General features: G+C 35.6%; 1 protein-coding gene across 26 annotated transcripts in view; it reads left to right on the forward strand.

Annotated features, from left to right (window-relative positions):
• The window catches only part of Camk2d (calcium/calmodulin dependent protein kinase II delta), a 301168-nt gene that overhangs the window by 225237 nt on the left and 56614 nt on the right, over nt 1-19317 (forward strand). For all 26 annotated transcript variants that reach the window (XM_078021724.1, XM_078021735.1, XM_078021731.1 and 23 more), the window contains exons 7-8: nt 3665-3767; nt 10463-10546. In XM_078021724.1, the coding sequence (XP_077877850.1) occupies nt 3665-3767; nt 10463-10546 (187 nt within the window). The remainder of the gene's footprint in view (nt 1-3664; nt 3768-10462; nt 10547-19317) is intronic.

The following is a 19317-nucleotide window of genomic DNA, read 5'->3' on the forward strand; positions in this document are numbered from 1 at the left end:
TTGTCATTGTATTCATATGGAAATACAGAACAAAACTTACAAACAGTTGCTGCTCATTACAGCTGATATGCTATAAATGGTTGTTGACATTGAGACCAGATGTCATGGAAAATCCTGCATCATTAGGAAGCAATGGGGTGGGGAAGGAACCTATGTGTGAGAATGTCAATAGAATCTATTTTAAAAAAACAACCCAAAAGTAATCGAATTGTAAGAATTTAGAGCTAATCTCAATAAATAAAGACTAATATAATAGATTCATTAAATATTAAATGTCCTACAATTGAAATGGCCAGCTGCCCTGGACCATCATAGCTAATCACTAATGTGTATGGTATCCCTACAGAGGACAAAGGTCCTGTGATATAAAACCACAGATTCATCATTCCATAGACACTTATGAGGCATAATTTAGTAGCTTTATAATATTTATTTAAGATATAAAGGAGCTAGTTAGCTAGCTCCAAGAGTCTGTCAATTAGGACCAGCACATGAGCCCAGACTTTTCACATTTCTTTTTAGTTATCATGCTCCCCATTTCTGTCATCTTACTGTGCCCCATGGAAAACTCTCATTCACTGAAAGAACTTGCTTTCTAATCTCACCTGTCTCATTCATTATAGAAGATAAAAATAGTAGCATAGTAGCAAATAAACATCCTTTCTAAGGAGGCAGCCACTTATTAGCTGAGAGAGTCTACTCTTACCCACTTGGTGAAATATAACCATCAATTATTTTCCTTTTTGTAGGCATTCAGAATTTGAACTAACCTACTTGGCAATGAACTTTTTGTCATACAATATATTTTCAAGGAGGGTACATAAGTGGTAGTGATTCAAAAAAGTCAGAGTAAATGTACCTGTCCTACTTCAAATGTTCTTTAGAAATTCCACACCCTCACAGAACACAATAACAGGAATATTCAAACACATTATATACAAAGAGTTATTTAGAAACCAAATTTGTATAATTTCCTTTTATTCTTTTACTTTTTTGGTGGTACTGGGGATTGAACCCAGTGGTGCTTTACCACTGAACTACCTACCCCTTTTTCATTTTATTTTTAATTTTGAGATGGTGGGGGGGGGGTCTCTCTAAGTTGCTGAGTCAGGCCTGAAGTTATGTGATATTTTCAGCATTTCACTGAAACTGGCTATTTAAAGCAATCTTCTGATTAAAATATTCAAAAGCAAATAATCCTTTAATTAATTCAATAATCCTTGTAATTTTTTCAGCTTACAATCCACAATTCTGTATTTTAGGTTTGCCTAGAAGATATACATAAATGTGAAGCTAGTCAATACTGATTTTTAAATACATATACAATCCCTTTGAAATAGCCCTGCCTTTTCCTATCCATAACTGCAGCTGAACAGTCTTCATGGGTATAGGATGAAATATCGATCCAGATGGATTTATTATTTTCCTGGATGACCCCACAGTCAAGTATTCTAGGTATCTCTAATTATGGATATTTTTCCCAGTCATTCAGTGGTCCTTCATGATAAAACTCAAGGAGTTCCATTTCTTCTGAATTGGCAGAGAGTTGGTATTTGAAGGCACAGTGCACACAGCACTGTCCAGAAGCTTTCTGATTTAGTAGTAAGAGTAAAAACATATTAAATTTCTTAAAAAGTTTATTTACTAATGTTATTGGCATTTGCTCAACAAGCTTCAAAACCATTTGACTAAAAAGTTCTACAATGGCTGTAATTTCTTAAGTGATTGGAACTCTTCCCTTGAATGAGTCTGTGCTTGACAAATTAGGGTCAGATATGTGTTAGCAACCATCTCTGACAGCTCAATGCTTTTGAATGTGAAGGTCAAAAATGAGATAGACTCGATCATTGCTTACCATTGATGGGGTTTGTCTAGGTTACTTATTCCATAAATTTAAAGTTGAATATTGTATCTTAATTAAATTAGAAAATGTATGAATGTAGTGGACCAGAAATTTTAGTTGTGAAAGCAAAATGTCAGATGTGACTATTTTAACAAGAATACATACTTCAGTATATTGATAAATAACCAGAGTTCCAAATCATTTCAAATGTTAGGTTGAAGACATCCTTATCCTAAAATCTAAACTAAATTATTTACATAGTGTTAAGGTAGTTCAAAATCCTATCAGCCCTAAAAAGTTACAAAGGTTTCCTCATATTTACAAATTATCATGATAGTGATGAATCTGATGGCAGTGAGCAGCAATAGCCTTAATTCTGGTAACTCAATTAAAACTTATTTTCCCACACTTCAATTTCTTATAGATTTAACCTAATTTCTTCCAAGTTCTGGTTATGGGTTTTTTTGCTATTTTGCATGGCTGGCTTAATTAATAAATTAAACAATTATTTGGGCTGTGTTTACACAAGGTCAAAACAACTAACAGAACTGACTAATTCAGTAAGAAGAAAGTAGCCAATTTGGTGAAAAAAAATCTGGAATTGCTTATTTGTCAACATATAAACAAAATCAGCTTGATGGACTAAATTTTCAGATTTTCAAACAATAGTTTTGGCACTTGTAGTGTCCATTGTTTCCCAATATTTTTCAGTCTGAGACGCAGATTCCAAATTTGCTAGTTCTTATTGCCAAGTAGGAAGACTTTGATTCACTTTCCCATATGTATATCAGTAGCATATGTTCACCCAGATAACTGGACTGCATAGACTTTGCTATATATATTAACTAGCCTCCTTTTCCTAGCCATCTAATCCCTTCATTTCTTAAAATTTACAAAGGGGTTCCAGGGAAATGGAAGATGTTGTCATGGTGCTTATTTTGAAAGTACCAATGTGTCTGGATGCGCTGATTGGGAAACAATGGTGTAGACACAGCCTCCTTCCAAGACTTGAGTTATTAGTCCTGGAGTAATGATAAATTACCCAGAAAATAAAATGGATCTTTCCCACCATATTTTGAGATGGGAGTATACATATATAAGCAATGTTTTGAGTCACACTTTGAAGAAATGTAAATTCTGTTTTAAAAAACTGGCTTATAAAGAATAAAAAGCTAACTATAACATTTGGCAAATAGCAGTATATTCTTTCTGCCTTTAAGAATAAACAGATTCTTAAAGACAGCATTTTTTTTTTTTAATACGTAATTCAGAGTTAAGCTCCAAAATTTGTACAGAAATTGTTTGGAAACATTGAGGAATCAAAATCACTACATTTGGGTCCAAACTCTTAAAGTCAACTAGGATTTAATTTGCACAATTTCATTTGCCAAATGTCTGTAGATTGGTCCAATTCTTGTTATCATTTTGCCAAGTTTCCTTCTGCTGAAAATGTCTGTGCTCTGTTAGGCTTCTAAGTCAATGTCTGTGGCCAAGTCTGCAACTGGTCCTTGGAAACATGTGAGCAGGTCAAGACAGGTGTTCTCATTTATTTGATCTCTCCCCTCTGTACAGTACTCTACAAAACATTTATGCATCTGTCTAAAGCCTGCACACATGATTATTTTTAATCATTTTCTAACCATGTTTTCCCTGGGATTTAGGAATGACAGTCTCCAGGAGAGATGACAATGCATGACTTTTTTTTTTTTCTCCCCTTATCTAGTGAAAATGTTGTTAGTTTTGTATAGTCACTTAAAATAGGTTCTCACTTCAGTCTCTTTCTCTCTCTCTCTCTCTCTTTTTTTTTCCTTATAAATAAAGCCTGAGAATTTGCTTTTAGCTAGCAAATCCAAGGGAGCAGCTGTGAAACTGGCAGACTTTGGCTTAGCCATTGAAGTTCAAGGAGACCAGCAGGCATGGTTTGGTAAGTAGGGCCTCTCTCCTTCATGCTACCTACAATCTTTTGGATACGAACTCCTGGCTCCTACTCCCATTTCCTAGCCAAAATAAAGTGGAAATGTTCATCTTGACTACTCTTAAGATATTGGACCACAAGATATTAAACCTAACTTTAAAAGGTATGGAAAAATACTGAAGGGAGAACAGTAACACATATACCTTTTTCTTCAAAGGACGGAGAGAAAATACAATCCTGTGCTAAGAATTAATAGGAGTGTTATAATTTAAAAGAATACTTTTTCTGAAAGAAAGATGATCATTCACATTCATCCTCACATGATGCTAAAGACTGCTATGTAAATAGTAGGTAGTCAGAAAAGACAAACTATCTCATATATTTTATTAGGGAATTCACTTTAAAATATTACATCCTATAATTATATGTGTATTTACTAAGTATTTCATCTCAATTGTCTTCTATTTTGTTAATATGCCAATTTTCTCATGATAAATCTGATAATTTAAAAATTTCTAAATGGTGAAAATTCTGTTTCTATGTAGAGGCAGAAAGCTCTGAAACCTTTCCTCAGACATCTTAAGAATCATAACCAGCACTCCTCTAAGAGAAAACATAACAGATGATTTAATCAAAGTTCTACATGATATGAAATAAAGACCTAAAGACTTGGAGAAAACATTCTATTTTTATGCTAGGTTTGATTTTAAAAAAATACAGATATGTAGAAATGACATATCCAAAGAAGACGTGACCTGGTGGTAATATGTTCAGAGGGGAACCCACCATGGCCTGTCTTTCTGAATTCTTCTTGGCTTCTCTGTGCCTTCCTGGGTACAGGGCAGGGCAGGACCTGCTGGAATGAGGGTCTTGTGATCAGCTACCAGACAACATAGGTCAGAGGATTTCCTTGTGGCCAACTCTCACATCGAAGGTTAGAGGAAGCTTGGAGTATTATTTCTAGTTTTTATGGCTGGCTGAAAAGGGGTTCACGTATTTGTAACCTACCTTTGGCAAGAAGAAGTATAATTTCCATGGCTAAACTTGGAGGAAGAAAACAGAAGGACAAAGGGCAGGAAGATCTTACTTTTGAGCCCCTTTCCTTCATTTCAAAGTGCTCAGCATGCCAGGGATACTATATCCTAAGCTCCAGCATTTACAATCAGGGAAGACATCAACTCTAAATAAATTTAAATTATAGTATTTCTAGCCAAGCTTATGGATTATCCCAATATTCAGCTGGAATAAATTCTTTATCCATTGATTTTCTATGCCTCTCTCTACCATTTCCCAGTATTACCTGATAGTTCATGTAGAATTTTAAAATATAACCTTTCCCTAAGCCTCAGTTTTATTTCTTTTTGATTTTTAATGTGTTGAAGTTAGATAATTTTTTAATGCCTTTACTTCAGTTTTTTTCCTCTGAATAACAATAACAACAAACAGAAAGAGGGCCCCCCAAATACTTACTTCTTTAATGTGCAAATGCTTCTCTGTATCCCTATCATGCAGCATTTCCTAAGGTATACATAGCTCCCAGGATCCCCTGTATCTTTCTAATCTGCCCCAGCTAGTTAATGGAAGTAGGTGACCTGGCAGCCTTCCCACATCTCCTTTTCCAGGAACCTAATTCAAGACCTTATTTTCTGCTGCTTGTCCTTTGTCAGGAGTTCTTACTGTTATCCTGATGGCAATCTCTCCCAAGCTTAATGCCACCTTTTACAAGTGTCTCCATACCACAATTCCGCTCCCAGTGGATTTAAAACCTTCAGCCTTGTCATTTGGTCTGTCATGTTTTGTCATTGGAATAAGCTTGTCCTTGTTAACTGCAAACTGAAAGAAGGCAAGACCTAGATTTAATTCTGGAAATTGGAAATGCAGATATATAGCTATATTCTGGGGAAAAGTATGGTCGACATAGATAAGGAATATACAGTAATAAGAGTTAGGGGTTCAACAGGAAGTAGTGAGCTACCAAAGAGATGGGCAAGGAAAAATTACTAGAGGTACTTAAATAAAAGGCCCTGACCCTCAAGGAGATGAGACTTTTGTGCCAATAATAATTTACCACGCAGGGAAAAAGTAACTCACCACAAGCATCCAAGAGGTGCCCTGGGAACACAGGTGAGGAAGTATGAAATTCCACCTCTAGGGAAAGCACTAATAATTGGGCTAACAACTATGATTCTGTCCAAGATAAATGGGAAATTTGTCCATTGAAGCATGGGAGATAAAGGCATTACAGATGGGGGACCAGCATATGCAAATGCTTGGAGGACATGAAACTATTTTTCTGTTACATTGATAAAAAGAAGTTTGATTCAGCTAGGATGAGGGGTAGTTTATAATAACGTGAGTGATTTTTTTTTTTTTTTGGTGGGGGAGGTCCCTTTCAAAGGTTTGATTTTTTTAAAAAAACTTAGAGGCTTCAGGGATCTGGTGAGAAATTTTTAATAAAGAAGAATGTAATTGAATTTAAGTTATATAAGAGTGATTTAGGTAGCAATGTGGAGGATGGTTAAGGATAGTTAATCTGAAAGCAAAGACTTTATTAGGCTAAAGCAGTCATTCAAATTATGCATGCTGCAGTTTGAACTAGGGTGGATATAGGACCAGGCAAATTCCCTGGTACAGACAGGGACTCTGAACTTTAGGAGAATCTGTTTAGAAGAAATGAAAATCCCAGATATTGGGTTCAAAGACAGGATTCTAATCCTGTCTAGAGCAAAAGAGGAGCCCATTTCATGAGAGACTTGTATGAGGCAAGATACCAAAATAGGAACTTAGGCCCGGGGATATAATCACTGGGACTGGGTGCAGGGTGATGATGACTGGATACCAGGAATAACACAGAGGCCTTTGTTATCATCAGCGCTGAGGCACAACATGAACCCCAGCAATGCTGGCTTAATGACAAGAGTGTAGGAATTGTGTTCCCTAAATCTCTGTGTTTTGTGTCCTCTGATAGATCACATGTAGTTTAAGAGGACTTGGGGAGGTGGGGGATCTACTTTTTGAATCAGAATACCTGAACTTACATCCCAGCTCTGGTTCTTGATAGCTGAATGACATTGTTTAAGTCACTTAATTATCTTGGGCCATTATCCTGTTTCTAAACGGCTATCATGAACACTCCTTCATGGTGCTGTTAGGAAACCAGTAAAGTAGTCCAGGGGAATGCAGATAGGCAATAAATTATGTTCAGTCCGTTTTCAAAATAATCTTGGTATGGAACATTGTCATAGTGCTTTTGCCTATTCAGTGGCAGTTGTTTAGTGAAACAGTGAACAAAAAACTGGGTATCAGTTAAGCAAATGCAGTAGCATCCAAATAAAAGTACATGGATTTTCAAATTGTGACAGCTCATTTCTAAAAGCAAGCTGGTCACAGAGAAACAGCAATGGATCAACAGGAAAATTCTCACTTTTTCATCAGGATGTGCTTTCAATAGTTAAGATCTTATTAATGTACCTGTAAAGACTTTTTAAATAGATGCATCTTAAGTTTCAAGGAGATTTCACATTTTAGAAGTGTAGAAACTTTGTTTCCAAGTTTAAGAAAATATGCATTTCTTTCCTTTATCTCCTTCCCTCCCACTCTTCCCAAGTTCAAGTAAATCCTCATAGTAACTAAAAAAAAGCACATGGTATATACTAAAGTTCTTTTGAATATACTATAGATAGATATATAGGGAATGGAGATGTTTTAATAAGCATTACTTGTTTTCATAGCTATTCATTATCTGCCATCATGGTCTCAATTTTGATTAATTCTATCTTTTAAAATATAATATTCATATTTAAAGGAGGGAAAAAAACTTGTTATTTTAATTTAAAAAAATAGCAAGTCTCTTTGTTATGTGTTAGGTCAGTTCTTCAGGCTTTCATATAAGTTTATCTGAAAAAACTCTAATTAGCCAAAAATGCTAGAACACCCTATGTCACTACCTTTAATAAGATGGCAGAAGTTTTATCAAAGAGAATTAGCTAATACAGCCTGTTTCTCCTATAGAACTAGAAATAATATTTGCAATATATTTCTAACATTTGACTGCTGCTAGAAAGAAATGAAAAGCAAAAACCAGGATATTTTACTGCCATCTTGCTTCTTGCTATTATATATCTTGTTTTAAATGTTAAGGTTATTGTTTTTAAATGGCAATAGGTTACAATGGATACATTTTCAACAGTGAGTAATTCTGTTTTCTCTTTGCTTTATATGTTTTGATATCTTCTTGGTTTTTCTGAATAAAAAAAAAAGTATGCTATCCCTAGAGAATACAATCTCTGATTAATTTCCCTATTAATAGCATGTATCATAATAATCCTGGATTCTTAAGGGTTTAATCTCTCATTAAAGACAGCTTTATCGAAGAATGAAATTATGGCATTTACTGGTAAATGGATAGAACTAGAGACTATCATGCAAAGTGAAATAAGTCAATCCCAAAAAACCAAAGGCCAAATGTTCTTTTTGATATGTGGATACTAACACACAATGTAAGGAGGAGGAATAGAAGTTCATTGGATTAGACAAAGGGGAATGAAGGGTGGGAAGGGGACATGGGAATAGGAAAGATAGTGGAATATACTCACATGTAGTTACTTCTTATCTTCTCTAGGGAGAATATCATTAATGTTTCCTGCTCTTGGCCATATAAATTACGTAAAACATACACTGAAGTTTACTAATTTTAGATAGTATAGATTATATATTAAAGTGTAGCTGAAATTCAAAATGAGAAAGGATCACTGAGAACTGTAGGCATCTAAAGAGAGTTCTAAGATAGAAATAATTTAGATCCACTCTATGTTAGAGGAAAAAAAATTGGAATTCAAGAAATAGAAGTATCATCAAGAATGAGATTAAGAAGCTCATTCTCAAGAGACCTTAAAGGGATCAATCAAGTCATGTGCTCAGAAAAAGTATAAATCATGTTGGATGAGTGAGGGGAGCCAGATGAAAAGGGATCTCAAAGTGTGCACTCAGGATATTGAATTCACACTGGACTTTGGCATGAATTTCTCATTGGATTCTCTTTGTGTCATGCATTTCTCAAGGAGGTGGGACAGGAATGGGGAGGGCAGGTATGGTATATCACAAGTGTTAGGAAGTCCTTTGCAATAATTGTGCCCATTCCTATCTTGTCGTGTGACTCCACATGACACCTTCAGGTAATTCTCAAAGCAGTGGAAACTTTGGTAATTCTCTTAGGTAGAAGAACCCTCAGTGGATTAGCAATGGTTTATTCAAAGCTCTTGTCTGGGAGTCCCTTCTCATTATCCACCACATCTTCTCATCTTCCTCCAAACAAAGGAAGAGAAAAGTAATGGGAATTTTAAAATGGGGAAAGGGAATAGTCCAAAAATCCTTTTCGTCATTTCCTAATCTTATTTTTCTCAGAGAAGTAATTGTGTTATATGTGTTCTTTTTTTTATACCTCTTTGCTTTCTGAATTTTTCACATAAATAAGGGTACTTTGCAATCCAATAAATATACAGTGTACTTCAACAGTAATCTGTATTTGAAGGAATTCCTGATTGTATATCCTTTTAAAAAGATATTTTCAGTTTTCATTAGTGTTTTTTGAGAAAACTTTTAAATGAAAATAATTATATTTAATGATTTTAAGATAACTTTTATTTGAAAAACTATTATTTCCAGAAATAAGAAATATTTTACTCTACTTTAAAATTAGCTATAGATTTGTTGTTATGTTAGTGCACATTATTGAATTCTACACTGATTCATATTTGCTATCTAATCTCTATTATCAGATCTTCTTAACTTTAAAGTCTAGTTGGTACACAGTCAATAGTGATACATTTGAATGTTCCTGAGTCTTCTTTTCAGTTGCTAGTTACAAATACACCCTGATATTTTATTAGTATATATTGAGCTCTTGGATATATTTTAGATTTATTTCTTTTCCTGATATATTCTTTAGTTACTTTTAGTCCCATCTCTAGCCTCATTGCCCTACATCCACCCAATAGATTTTTGTATCCTTAGTTTCTGTGTTTTATATCCTTCTATTTAATAGGTGCTTTCTTCTCATAATACCATTAATTAGATGTTATGATAACTATCATCATTTCCAGGGTCCTTATCCTATCTCCAGTTTTCTCCTTATTTCTTTACAGATTTATAACTCCCATATAAGTGATACAAGAACTACTAACCAAAAAGTGGCCTCAAGTATACAAGATTGTGCAACACAATGGATAGATTTCCACATCTGGATAAAAGATGTGTGTGTGTGTGTGTGTGTTTTCCTCCAAATAAACTACAGGGCAGGATAGACTAGTGTTGATTACTTAGTATAAAGAAAAACTAGCCTGGTGCACTGGCACTCACCTGTAATCCCACAGCTCAGGAGGCTGAGACAGGAATTCAAAGCCAGCCTCAGCAACTTAGCAAAATTCTGTCTCTAAATAAAGTATAAAAATGGGCCAGGGTTGTGCTTCAGTGATTAAGTGCCTCTGGATTCAATCCCTGGTACCACCATCCCGACCTCCCCACCAAAAAAAAAAAAAAGAAAGAAAAGAAAACTAAACTAGTCTACATTACTTCAGGACTCTGGAAGTTTTGCTTCAAATGACAAACATATCATCTGATAAAGCCACTAAAAAGTTTTCTTAGTTTCCTATGTCATATTGATTTTGTCATGTTAATACCAAATAATAAACATCTATTTTCTCTAGGTTTTGCTGGCACACCTGGATATCTTTCTCCAGAAGTTTTACGTAAAGATCCTTATGGAAAACCAGTGGATATGTGGGCATGTGGTAAGGAATCATATTTTCAAAAAAAAATATTGCATTATCCTCATGTATTAATGTTTAGGGGCTATTATAACAAACCATGAGAAACTGGATAGCTTAAACAGCCTGTATATATTTCTTGTAGTTCTGGAGGCTGGGAAGGGCAAGATTGAGGTGCTGCAGATTCAATGTCCGGGAGGACCTGCTTCTTGGTTTGTAAACAGCAATCTTTTGTGGGGGAAGATCTCATATGTTGAAAGGGATAACGGAGCTCTCCTGGGTTTCGTTCACAAGGCACTAATTCCATTCATGAGGTCTTCAGCCTACCAAAGGTACCACCTCCTAATACCATCACAGTACATGAATTTAGGGAGTCCCTAAATATTCATTCTCTTGTTTTAATTTAAAGTCATATCTTTTACTTGAAATTGATACTCTCCAATCATCAGTTCAGAATTTCTTAGGAGAGATTCTCAAAACTTTGCCTACAACAATAAATCTGGAGATCTGATTAAAACTTCAGATTGCTGTTTTTCTGAACCAATATGTTTGGGATGGGAACATTGACATTTTGAACAAGTTCTCAGGTGAATCAAATGCGTAGGTCCTGGGCACACCCGCCATAGGGGTCATGTGTTCATGCTCCCATCCTCCCAACAGATCCAACCAGCTCTTCCAACAAATGTCATGTTTTCCCAAGAAGCCTGGCAAGGATAAAATAAATCTCAGAAAATAATGAAATTGGCCATCCTCTGGGGACTGAGCTCTGTTTTAGGCCTTTATCAGCCAAATCTAATCCAAGAAGTGTCCTGTACAGACTCAAAAAATATGTTACTGGCAGTATTTCCACTTAAGTTATATAATGGAATTTCTTCATTTCAGAATATATGAAAGACTGAAATAAAGGGGATATGACAGGACACTCTGAAATAGTTTTCTACTAAGGTTATCAACACAAATTAGTTCTCTAAAGTTCTTGAGTTTCATTGCATCTGGTCTATAAGTAGGTATTTAACTACCACTAGTTTGGCACTAGTGTGCTGTAGACAGATTTCATTTTCTTTGGTTTGTCAGCATGGAAGGAGTTTATTTTTTTAAGTTATTTCTAGATTCTGAAAATAACATATTAGATTTGCTTTTAATTTTAAATAGAAAGAAAAGAAGTTCATCATGCCTACTTCATAATGATAGATAATCCCAGCCTGTATTTCTTATCAGTTTTATATGCTTAGAAACAACAACTTAGTATTTAATCTTAAACTTGAGTTTTCAGAATTAGCTCCATACCTATGAAGGCGGTTATGAGCAAAGAACTATATTATTAGTCACCACACCTGAGTTTTAAGTCTTTATACCTATTCTTCCTGTCTCTTTAATATCTCTGTGCTGGTTTCTTTACCTGTAAAATGATATTATCCAGTGGGAGGGTCAAATAAGGCACACTTTAAAGGAAAACATGTTGTAGCCTATATAGCAATTTAAAATGCAAACAGCCATTATTGTTCTACAAGATTGGAAATGGCACGTGCTTTAAGGATAAGGTCTTAGGTGGGTCCAAGTTCTGTCTTTCTTCTGCCTACCTGAGTATCTGCTCAGCATGAACTCTCAAATGCCTTTGAGTCAGAGCACTTTTGCAAAATGTTGTTGTCCAAATCTAAGTGCTTATGGCAGATGGCTGGAATATTTCCCTTGCAATAAATTAGCTCCCCGCACAGGTCTGTTTCTGCTGACGACCTTGAAAAGCAGCAGAATGGCCCTATAGTCAGGCAGACAGTGATGGGTTTTGTGGAAGGTAGACTCATATTTTTAAACATATTTTAAAATGTGATAGAGTCATATTACTGTGAGGTATAGAGGGGTGTAGGTAGAATGTTGTGTTTGGACTCTGAATACTAAAGAGAGAGAATGGTATGATTGATGAGTAATTAGGAGAAGGAGGACTGGCATCAGGGCATTTCATGGTTTTTCTTTGCCTGCTTGTCTGAAGGTCATTTCCAGCCTCCCCTGACCTCCTCCTTTATCTCCTTGTTTTCCTAGTTTCCTTCCTATTTTCTCCCTGCATTCCTCCTATCTGCCTCATGGGTAGGAGGGGTAGGGATAGTGGTGAAGAAAACACACTTGCTGTATGACATAGTTCAAGTTATTTAGTCTCTGCATTGCAGCTTCCTCTGATGAACGGAATAATATTTTCCCATAGGATTGCTAAGATTTATTTTAAGACATGTGTTAGTTACCATTACTATTATTACTACAAAGTATTTCCTTTAGAAATGAAGATTCTAGATAACTGACATTTCGCCTTAGTATAGATTTGAAAAACAAATTTTATTGGATGACTTAACATTGCCTGTATGATAATCAGCTGAATATTATGTTGCTCTTAGCTGATTAACTAAAAACCAAATTCGAATTCCCTCCCCATTATCCTCCCTCCCTCCCTCTCTCTCTCTCTCTCTCTCTCTCTCTCTCCCACACACACACACACACACACACACACACATGCACACACACACTTTTTTAAATGATTTATTTATTTATTCTGTAAAAGATATTATTGTGAACAAATTTTACAGCTTTTGAATAAAATTCCATTCACTCAAAGAATCTAAGTAATTTTATTCTTCTATTTAAAACATTTTTTCACAATGTATAACTTTTATTGATATTGAAGAATATTAGGTCCTTTAAAAGAAATATTTTTTTAAAAAAAACCTGATATCTTTGCCCTAGGGATTGTTCCCTGGGTGCATAGCAGAATCCATGACACGTGTACATATGGAGCTACCGTGAGGTGACCTGAGCCCTGAGCCTGAATAGATCTGTGGTGAGCACAGATGATGAATTTTTTATAACCTTTGATATATCATCAGTGCTTAGACCGACTGTCTTACCTTAGTAAGCACACCATGTTCAATTTTAATGTTACTTTGGCAAATTTGAATTCACTTGATTTCTCGGTTTTCTGTTCAAATACATTTCTATAATGTAGCTTCTGTATCTAATCTTTTTAAACAGTGAAGTATCATTTCATAATAGTATTTCATATCTGTGAAATGTGCGATCACTTACGGGATGGAATCTCTTGACTGGAAAAAGGTAGCTCAAAGATTTCAACCCCAGTTTAGCTGTGGCCACACCTTTTGTTTTGCCCTTTTCTATTCTTACCTTTTTCTTCACAGTTTTCTGCAATCAGTGGGCCTCTTTGTGACAAGCTCTAGTTAAAGTACTTATTTGCAGCCAATTCCCATTTTCTTTAGGGACTATGTGCTTCTCTAAATTGTGTGCCTAAAAATGTTCTGGGGATCACATATACTTATTATGGTATTTTAATTAGATTTTCTAATATCACATTTTTGGGGAAATGGCTACTTTCTTATTCACTGCTATTAGTTTGAAATTACTGTTTTATCATTTTATTATATGCCTTCTCACTCAGGTGACATGAAAATTATATTACATTAATTTTTTTTATAAGATACCCTTGCTCATTCATCACTGTTGTAGTCAGCACCCAAGTAATGTGTATATTATTTGATTGCTTTTAGGTTGTGGCTTATCATCAGGGAAACTCTTTTTCAACCATCAGTCAGTACTTGCTGTTGCCAATTAGTCCTTCTTTTTAAGAGTAGACTTTGAGTTGTGTAGTAAGAAATGGCACAATTCAGATAACAAAAACAATCCACTTACCAGAGTGGCAGCCAGTCTTCTATGTGAATTAATCTATGAGCATTCATCATAGCAGGTTCTTTGTCATTTTGGCAGTTGACACAGAGCAAAGTGAAGCACGGCATCAATAAAGGGACTAAAAGAAGTCTGTACATTATTTTTATTAGAAACACGCAATTACCTGCACACAGGAAATCTCAAATGCCACCATTACCTTGCTTTTGTGATCTCACACAGAGTATGATCTGACCTATACTTGGTCTTTGAAAGCAGCTAGTCCATTACTGGAAAGTAAAGAATAGGCATTAATGTAGCAAGAACCTTGTTCCACAATTAACAATAGTAAATTGATTTTGATGGCTTTCTTGTATATATAGTGCCCTCCACAATTCCATTGTATGGTGAACAAATATTTATAGATGTCACTGGTTTTTAATAGAGCTCCTTGTACAATCTAGCTTAAAAAGGGAGTAAAGATGGAAGGCAGGCAGGAAAGCAAGCGGGAAGGAGAGCAGGCAGGAAGGTGAGAAGGAAGGAAGACAGGAAGGCTGTTCAGCCCACAAACAGGCCCCTCCCTCACACCACACATGTTCTCCTACCACCTCTCTATGTTATTTAGCTATCACTCTGAATAGTTATCAGTGATAATAAATTAGCAACTGTGAATTTGGAATTTTATGGAAAACGTTTTTTTCTTTTATGTTATAATGAATTTAGGTTCAGCAGTTGCATGATTTCTGAGGCTAGCCTTTTCATACTTCGACTGGAATAAGTCAATATTGAGTACTCCATAAGGAGGCATGAAGGAATTTTGGTTTGTGTAGATGGGGAAAGGGGAGGGGTGCGGTTGTGGGGATGGAAAGGACAGTAGAAAGAGACAGATGTTATTACAGTATAAACATGTATGATTACACAAGTGGAGTGACTCTGAACCATGTACAGCCAGAGGAAGGAGAAGTTGTGCTCCATTTGTGTACTGTATGTCAAAAGGCATTATACTGTAACATTAATTAATTTTTAAAAAATATTGTATACTTTTATCATTTGGAAATCTCAAACTCACTGGGCAATTTGTTGCCTCTTTGAGTTCTGTGATTTCCTTACACTGGGTCATCACAGGTTTGCCTCAAATTTTTAGAAAGGTTTTCTGCCTTCATTCTTCATCACTCGTATCTTCGGCAGTCTTCAACTCCTGGGGCCTTACTCTCGAAAACATAATCTTTACCAATATCCTCCTATGCTGAACTTATTATTGTCTTAAATCTTTCTAGATCTAGAATGGGGTAGTCTCCCTAATTTGGTATTTTTTCAAACTGTGAACCACAGATCGCATTCTGCAAAGTGACCTGAAGCGCTTATTAAAAGTTCAGCTTCTACAGGTGCGGTGGTGCACACGTGTAATCCCAGAGGCTCTGGAGACTGAGGCAGGAGGATCATAGGTTCAAAGTCAGCCTCAGCAGAAGCGAGGCACTAAGCAATTCAGTAAAACCCTGTCTCTAAATCAAATATAAAATAGGGCTGGGGATGTGGCTCAGTGGTTGAGAGCCCCTGAGTTCAATTACCAGTACTGGGATCTACCCCAAAACTATTGAATAAATTTCTCTTGGATCATATGATCCAGCTGTTACACTGCTAGGTACATATTCAAATAATTTAAAACAGAATTTTAGAGAAATATTTGCACACCTGTGTTCCTGACAGCACTGTTCATAATAGCCAGTGGGTAGAAGCAAGCAAATGTCCATCAACAGATGAATGGAGTAAAGAAAATATGGTATATACAGACAGTAGAATATTTTCAGTCTTAAAAATAAAGGAAATTTTATCACATATACAACAAGGATGAATTCCCAGGACATCATACTAAACAAAATAGGCCAATAGCTAGAAAGCAAATACTATATGAAACCATTTATACAACATATCTGAAATAGTCAAGTTCATAGAAACAGGAAGTAGAAAGAACTGAGGGGAAGGGGAATTCATATTTAGTGGGTATAGGGTTTCAGTGTTGCAAGAGAAAAGTAAGTTCTGGAGATCTGCTTCAACACATTGTGAATGTACTTAACCCTCTTGAACTATACACTTAAAAAGTATACATAAATCTTACATATAATTTAATGCGTTATGTTTAAATTTAGTGTTATGTCGGTTTTGTTGTGTTTTGTTTTTTTGCAGTAGAAAGCCAAAAATGATTCTCTGGATTGAGGTTCAGAAATTTTCATTTTAACAAGTTTTGCAATGTATACCAGCATTGAACAGCACTACCCCAGCTAGTTGCAACTACCTTTAAGGAAGCAGATTTTGAGGCTCACAATATGGCAGAAGTTGCAAACAGGTGGTACCGTAGTCAGGTTAGGCTGCTCTAATGAAGTAGCATAGACTAGGAGGCTTATCAACAACTAGTTCCAGTTGCTGGAAATCTAAGATAAGGGTGCCCAAATGGTGGGATCTGGTTCTGGTAAGGCCTTTTATGAGGTTACAAATGGCCACCATCTGACTGTGTCCTCATGTGGCAATAAGAGGGATAGCTGACTCTCCGACCTCTTCTTATAAGGTCACTAACCCCATTCATGGGGATTATGACCCTCAAGGCCCAATTGCCTCCAAACACCATTCCACCAATTACCATCATGTTGGAATTAGGGGTTAACCGTATGAATTTTGAGGGTACACAAACATTTAGTCCAATGCAGGTGATCCACAGATTTCATGGCCAGATATTTGAACCTGTTATTTTGGCATTCATATTATCAGAAGATTTCTCTAAAAATAATCACTTTCTGACTTTTATAAAATAAGCAAAAGAACAGATAACATGATGTTTTTGTTATTATATAGTAGCTTTACCTGTCAGGCAAATGGACACACCTCTTGCCCTGGTTCCCTCCCCATCGCATGCACAATACAGGCCAGGCATTTAACTCAACCTCATACCAGAACGCCTGGCAGTTTGCCACTCTTACACCATGATGTACGTACTTCCAGCATCTGAAAAATGGCTTCCTGTCCTGCTGGCCATGGTATTCTAGCCCCTTGCTCCACCCGTCATTGGTCTTTAGGTGATAGAATGCTGGTTGAGCACTTTCCTTATTTGAATTGTATGGTGATTTTTTTCCTTATCATATTGCAAGATAAGAAACAGCCACACTTGTCACTTATATAATTAATTGTGAATCTCCAAACTCCACATGCATTTTACATGTTGACTCACAAGGATAAGTAGATATCTTGATTAGGTTATTATATTAACTTTCCACTAACTGAGTTTTTGAACATTTCTTCTTTATCTCTTCTTTCTTAAGAACAGCCTTTAAAACGTTCAGTGATTAGTATGATCATAGGTTTAACTGTTTTTCTAACATTAGCTTTTATTAAAATCAGGTTTGAATGTCCTTGATACTGTAGTCTTTCTGCCTAATCAGTAATCAGTACTTCTCCAAACTCTTATTAATCAAACACCTCTAATATCTCCCAAGCACAAATTTATACAGGAAATAATAAAAAATAGTTTTTAAATATTATGTGGAACCAGCTGTGTCAAAAGTAGTTTTTCAACTATTTGTTGTGGAAAATTTGCAATACCCAAAAGGAAAGAAAAGTATAATGCACTGATGACTGATTTTGTTTCATCTAAACCCCCACTTATTATCCATCTCATGATGGCTTCATTGAAATCCAAAGGTCATATCAATACATACATTTTTTAAATGAGTCTTTTAAAATTATGACAATAATACTAATTATGAAATTAAATTTTATTTATCTATTTATTTTTGATGGTGCTGGGGATTGAAACAAGGGCCTCACGCATATTAGGCAAGTACTGTATCACCAAACTGCATCCTCAGCTCCACTAAATTTTTTTTAAAAATTAATAATAATTGCTTAACATCATCAGATATTTTACAGTTTTTTCTGTTTGCCCTCTTGTGCCACAGTTTTGTTGCTGGTGTGGTCTCCAGTCTCCTAGGTCTCTTTTAACTTACAGATTCCATTCCTCTCTCTTGCCACTCTTCTCATTTCTCAATTATTTGTTGAAGAAGCCTATAGTCTCCACAGCACATGAAGTGCCCAACTTTGATCTCTACATGCTATTTACCACTGAAAGGAACTGTAACTTCTTGTAGTAGTGGCTGATTCCAAGTGTGGATCATAAAGAGTATTGAATGGCACAGGAGTATCCTGTTATACCAGAAGCAAAGGAAACCATTAAAAGCCACTAGGTTTGTATTAACAGAACCCAGAAGGTTACCTGAGGAAGCTTCAACTGATCAGAGACAGGACAAGGAAGATGACTAAGCAAAAGAAGCGTCACTCATTGAACCACATCAAAAAGTTTAGATCCGTGAGTTTATAATGATAACCACAATTCAAGAAGAGTCCTGATCTGTGGGGGATATTAGGGAGTCAGTGAATTATTTTGAAAACTGGTTAATACATGGGAAAATAAATAAATCTCTATCCTTTCCTACATGAACTGCACCTCAGCTTAACCAAGCAGTTGATCAGGTTTTGTTTTGTTTACTTTAAAGAAGCTAGGACAGAATTAGAAATGTCATAATTTTGTAACCTCTAATGAAATATGTAGGCAGTGATTATCAGAAGCAGCTAAGGTTATGAGAAACACGCAGTATTTGAGGGGGTCATTTCACCGATATGTTTTTGTAAGACAAAAACAAAAATTGTACTGCCCTAGTTACATAGGAAGAGGAAAAAAAGCTGTATTGGGTATTTTTTGGTTTTGTTTTTTATCTTTTTTTTTTTTTTTTTACTCTAACAAGGGAGAACGAGGTTAAATATAAAGGTTATAGAAAAAGATGAATTGGAATTTTACTGTCAAGGCAAGGACTCCCGAAAACAACAAACACTTTTAAATACATAGCAGATAGGAAAATGTGGTTTCAGGAAACATTTAAGGCAGAACCAAATGGACCCCTTCACTAGTAACTTGATGTTTCTCAGATGACACAAAATGTCAAATTTAGCCCCCATTCATGTATGTAAAGTGGCTGAGGGAATTTTTAGGCCATTAACTGGCTCAAGTAGTAAAGTTTCTGAAACTCTCAGCCTCATTTTTTCATGAAATGAAAATGAATATTGTATGAAAATGAATATAGTATGAAATG

Source organism: Ictidomys tridecemlineatus, chromosome 9 (genome assembly GCF_052094955.1).
Source record: "Ictidomys tridecemlineatus isolate mIctTri1 chromosome 9, mIctTri1.hap1, whole genome shotgun sequence".
Taxonomy (NCBI): domain Eukaryota; kingdom Metazoa; phylum Chordata; class Mammalia; order Rodentia; family Sciuridae; genus Ictidomys; species Ictidomys tridecemlineatus.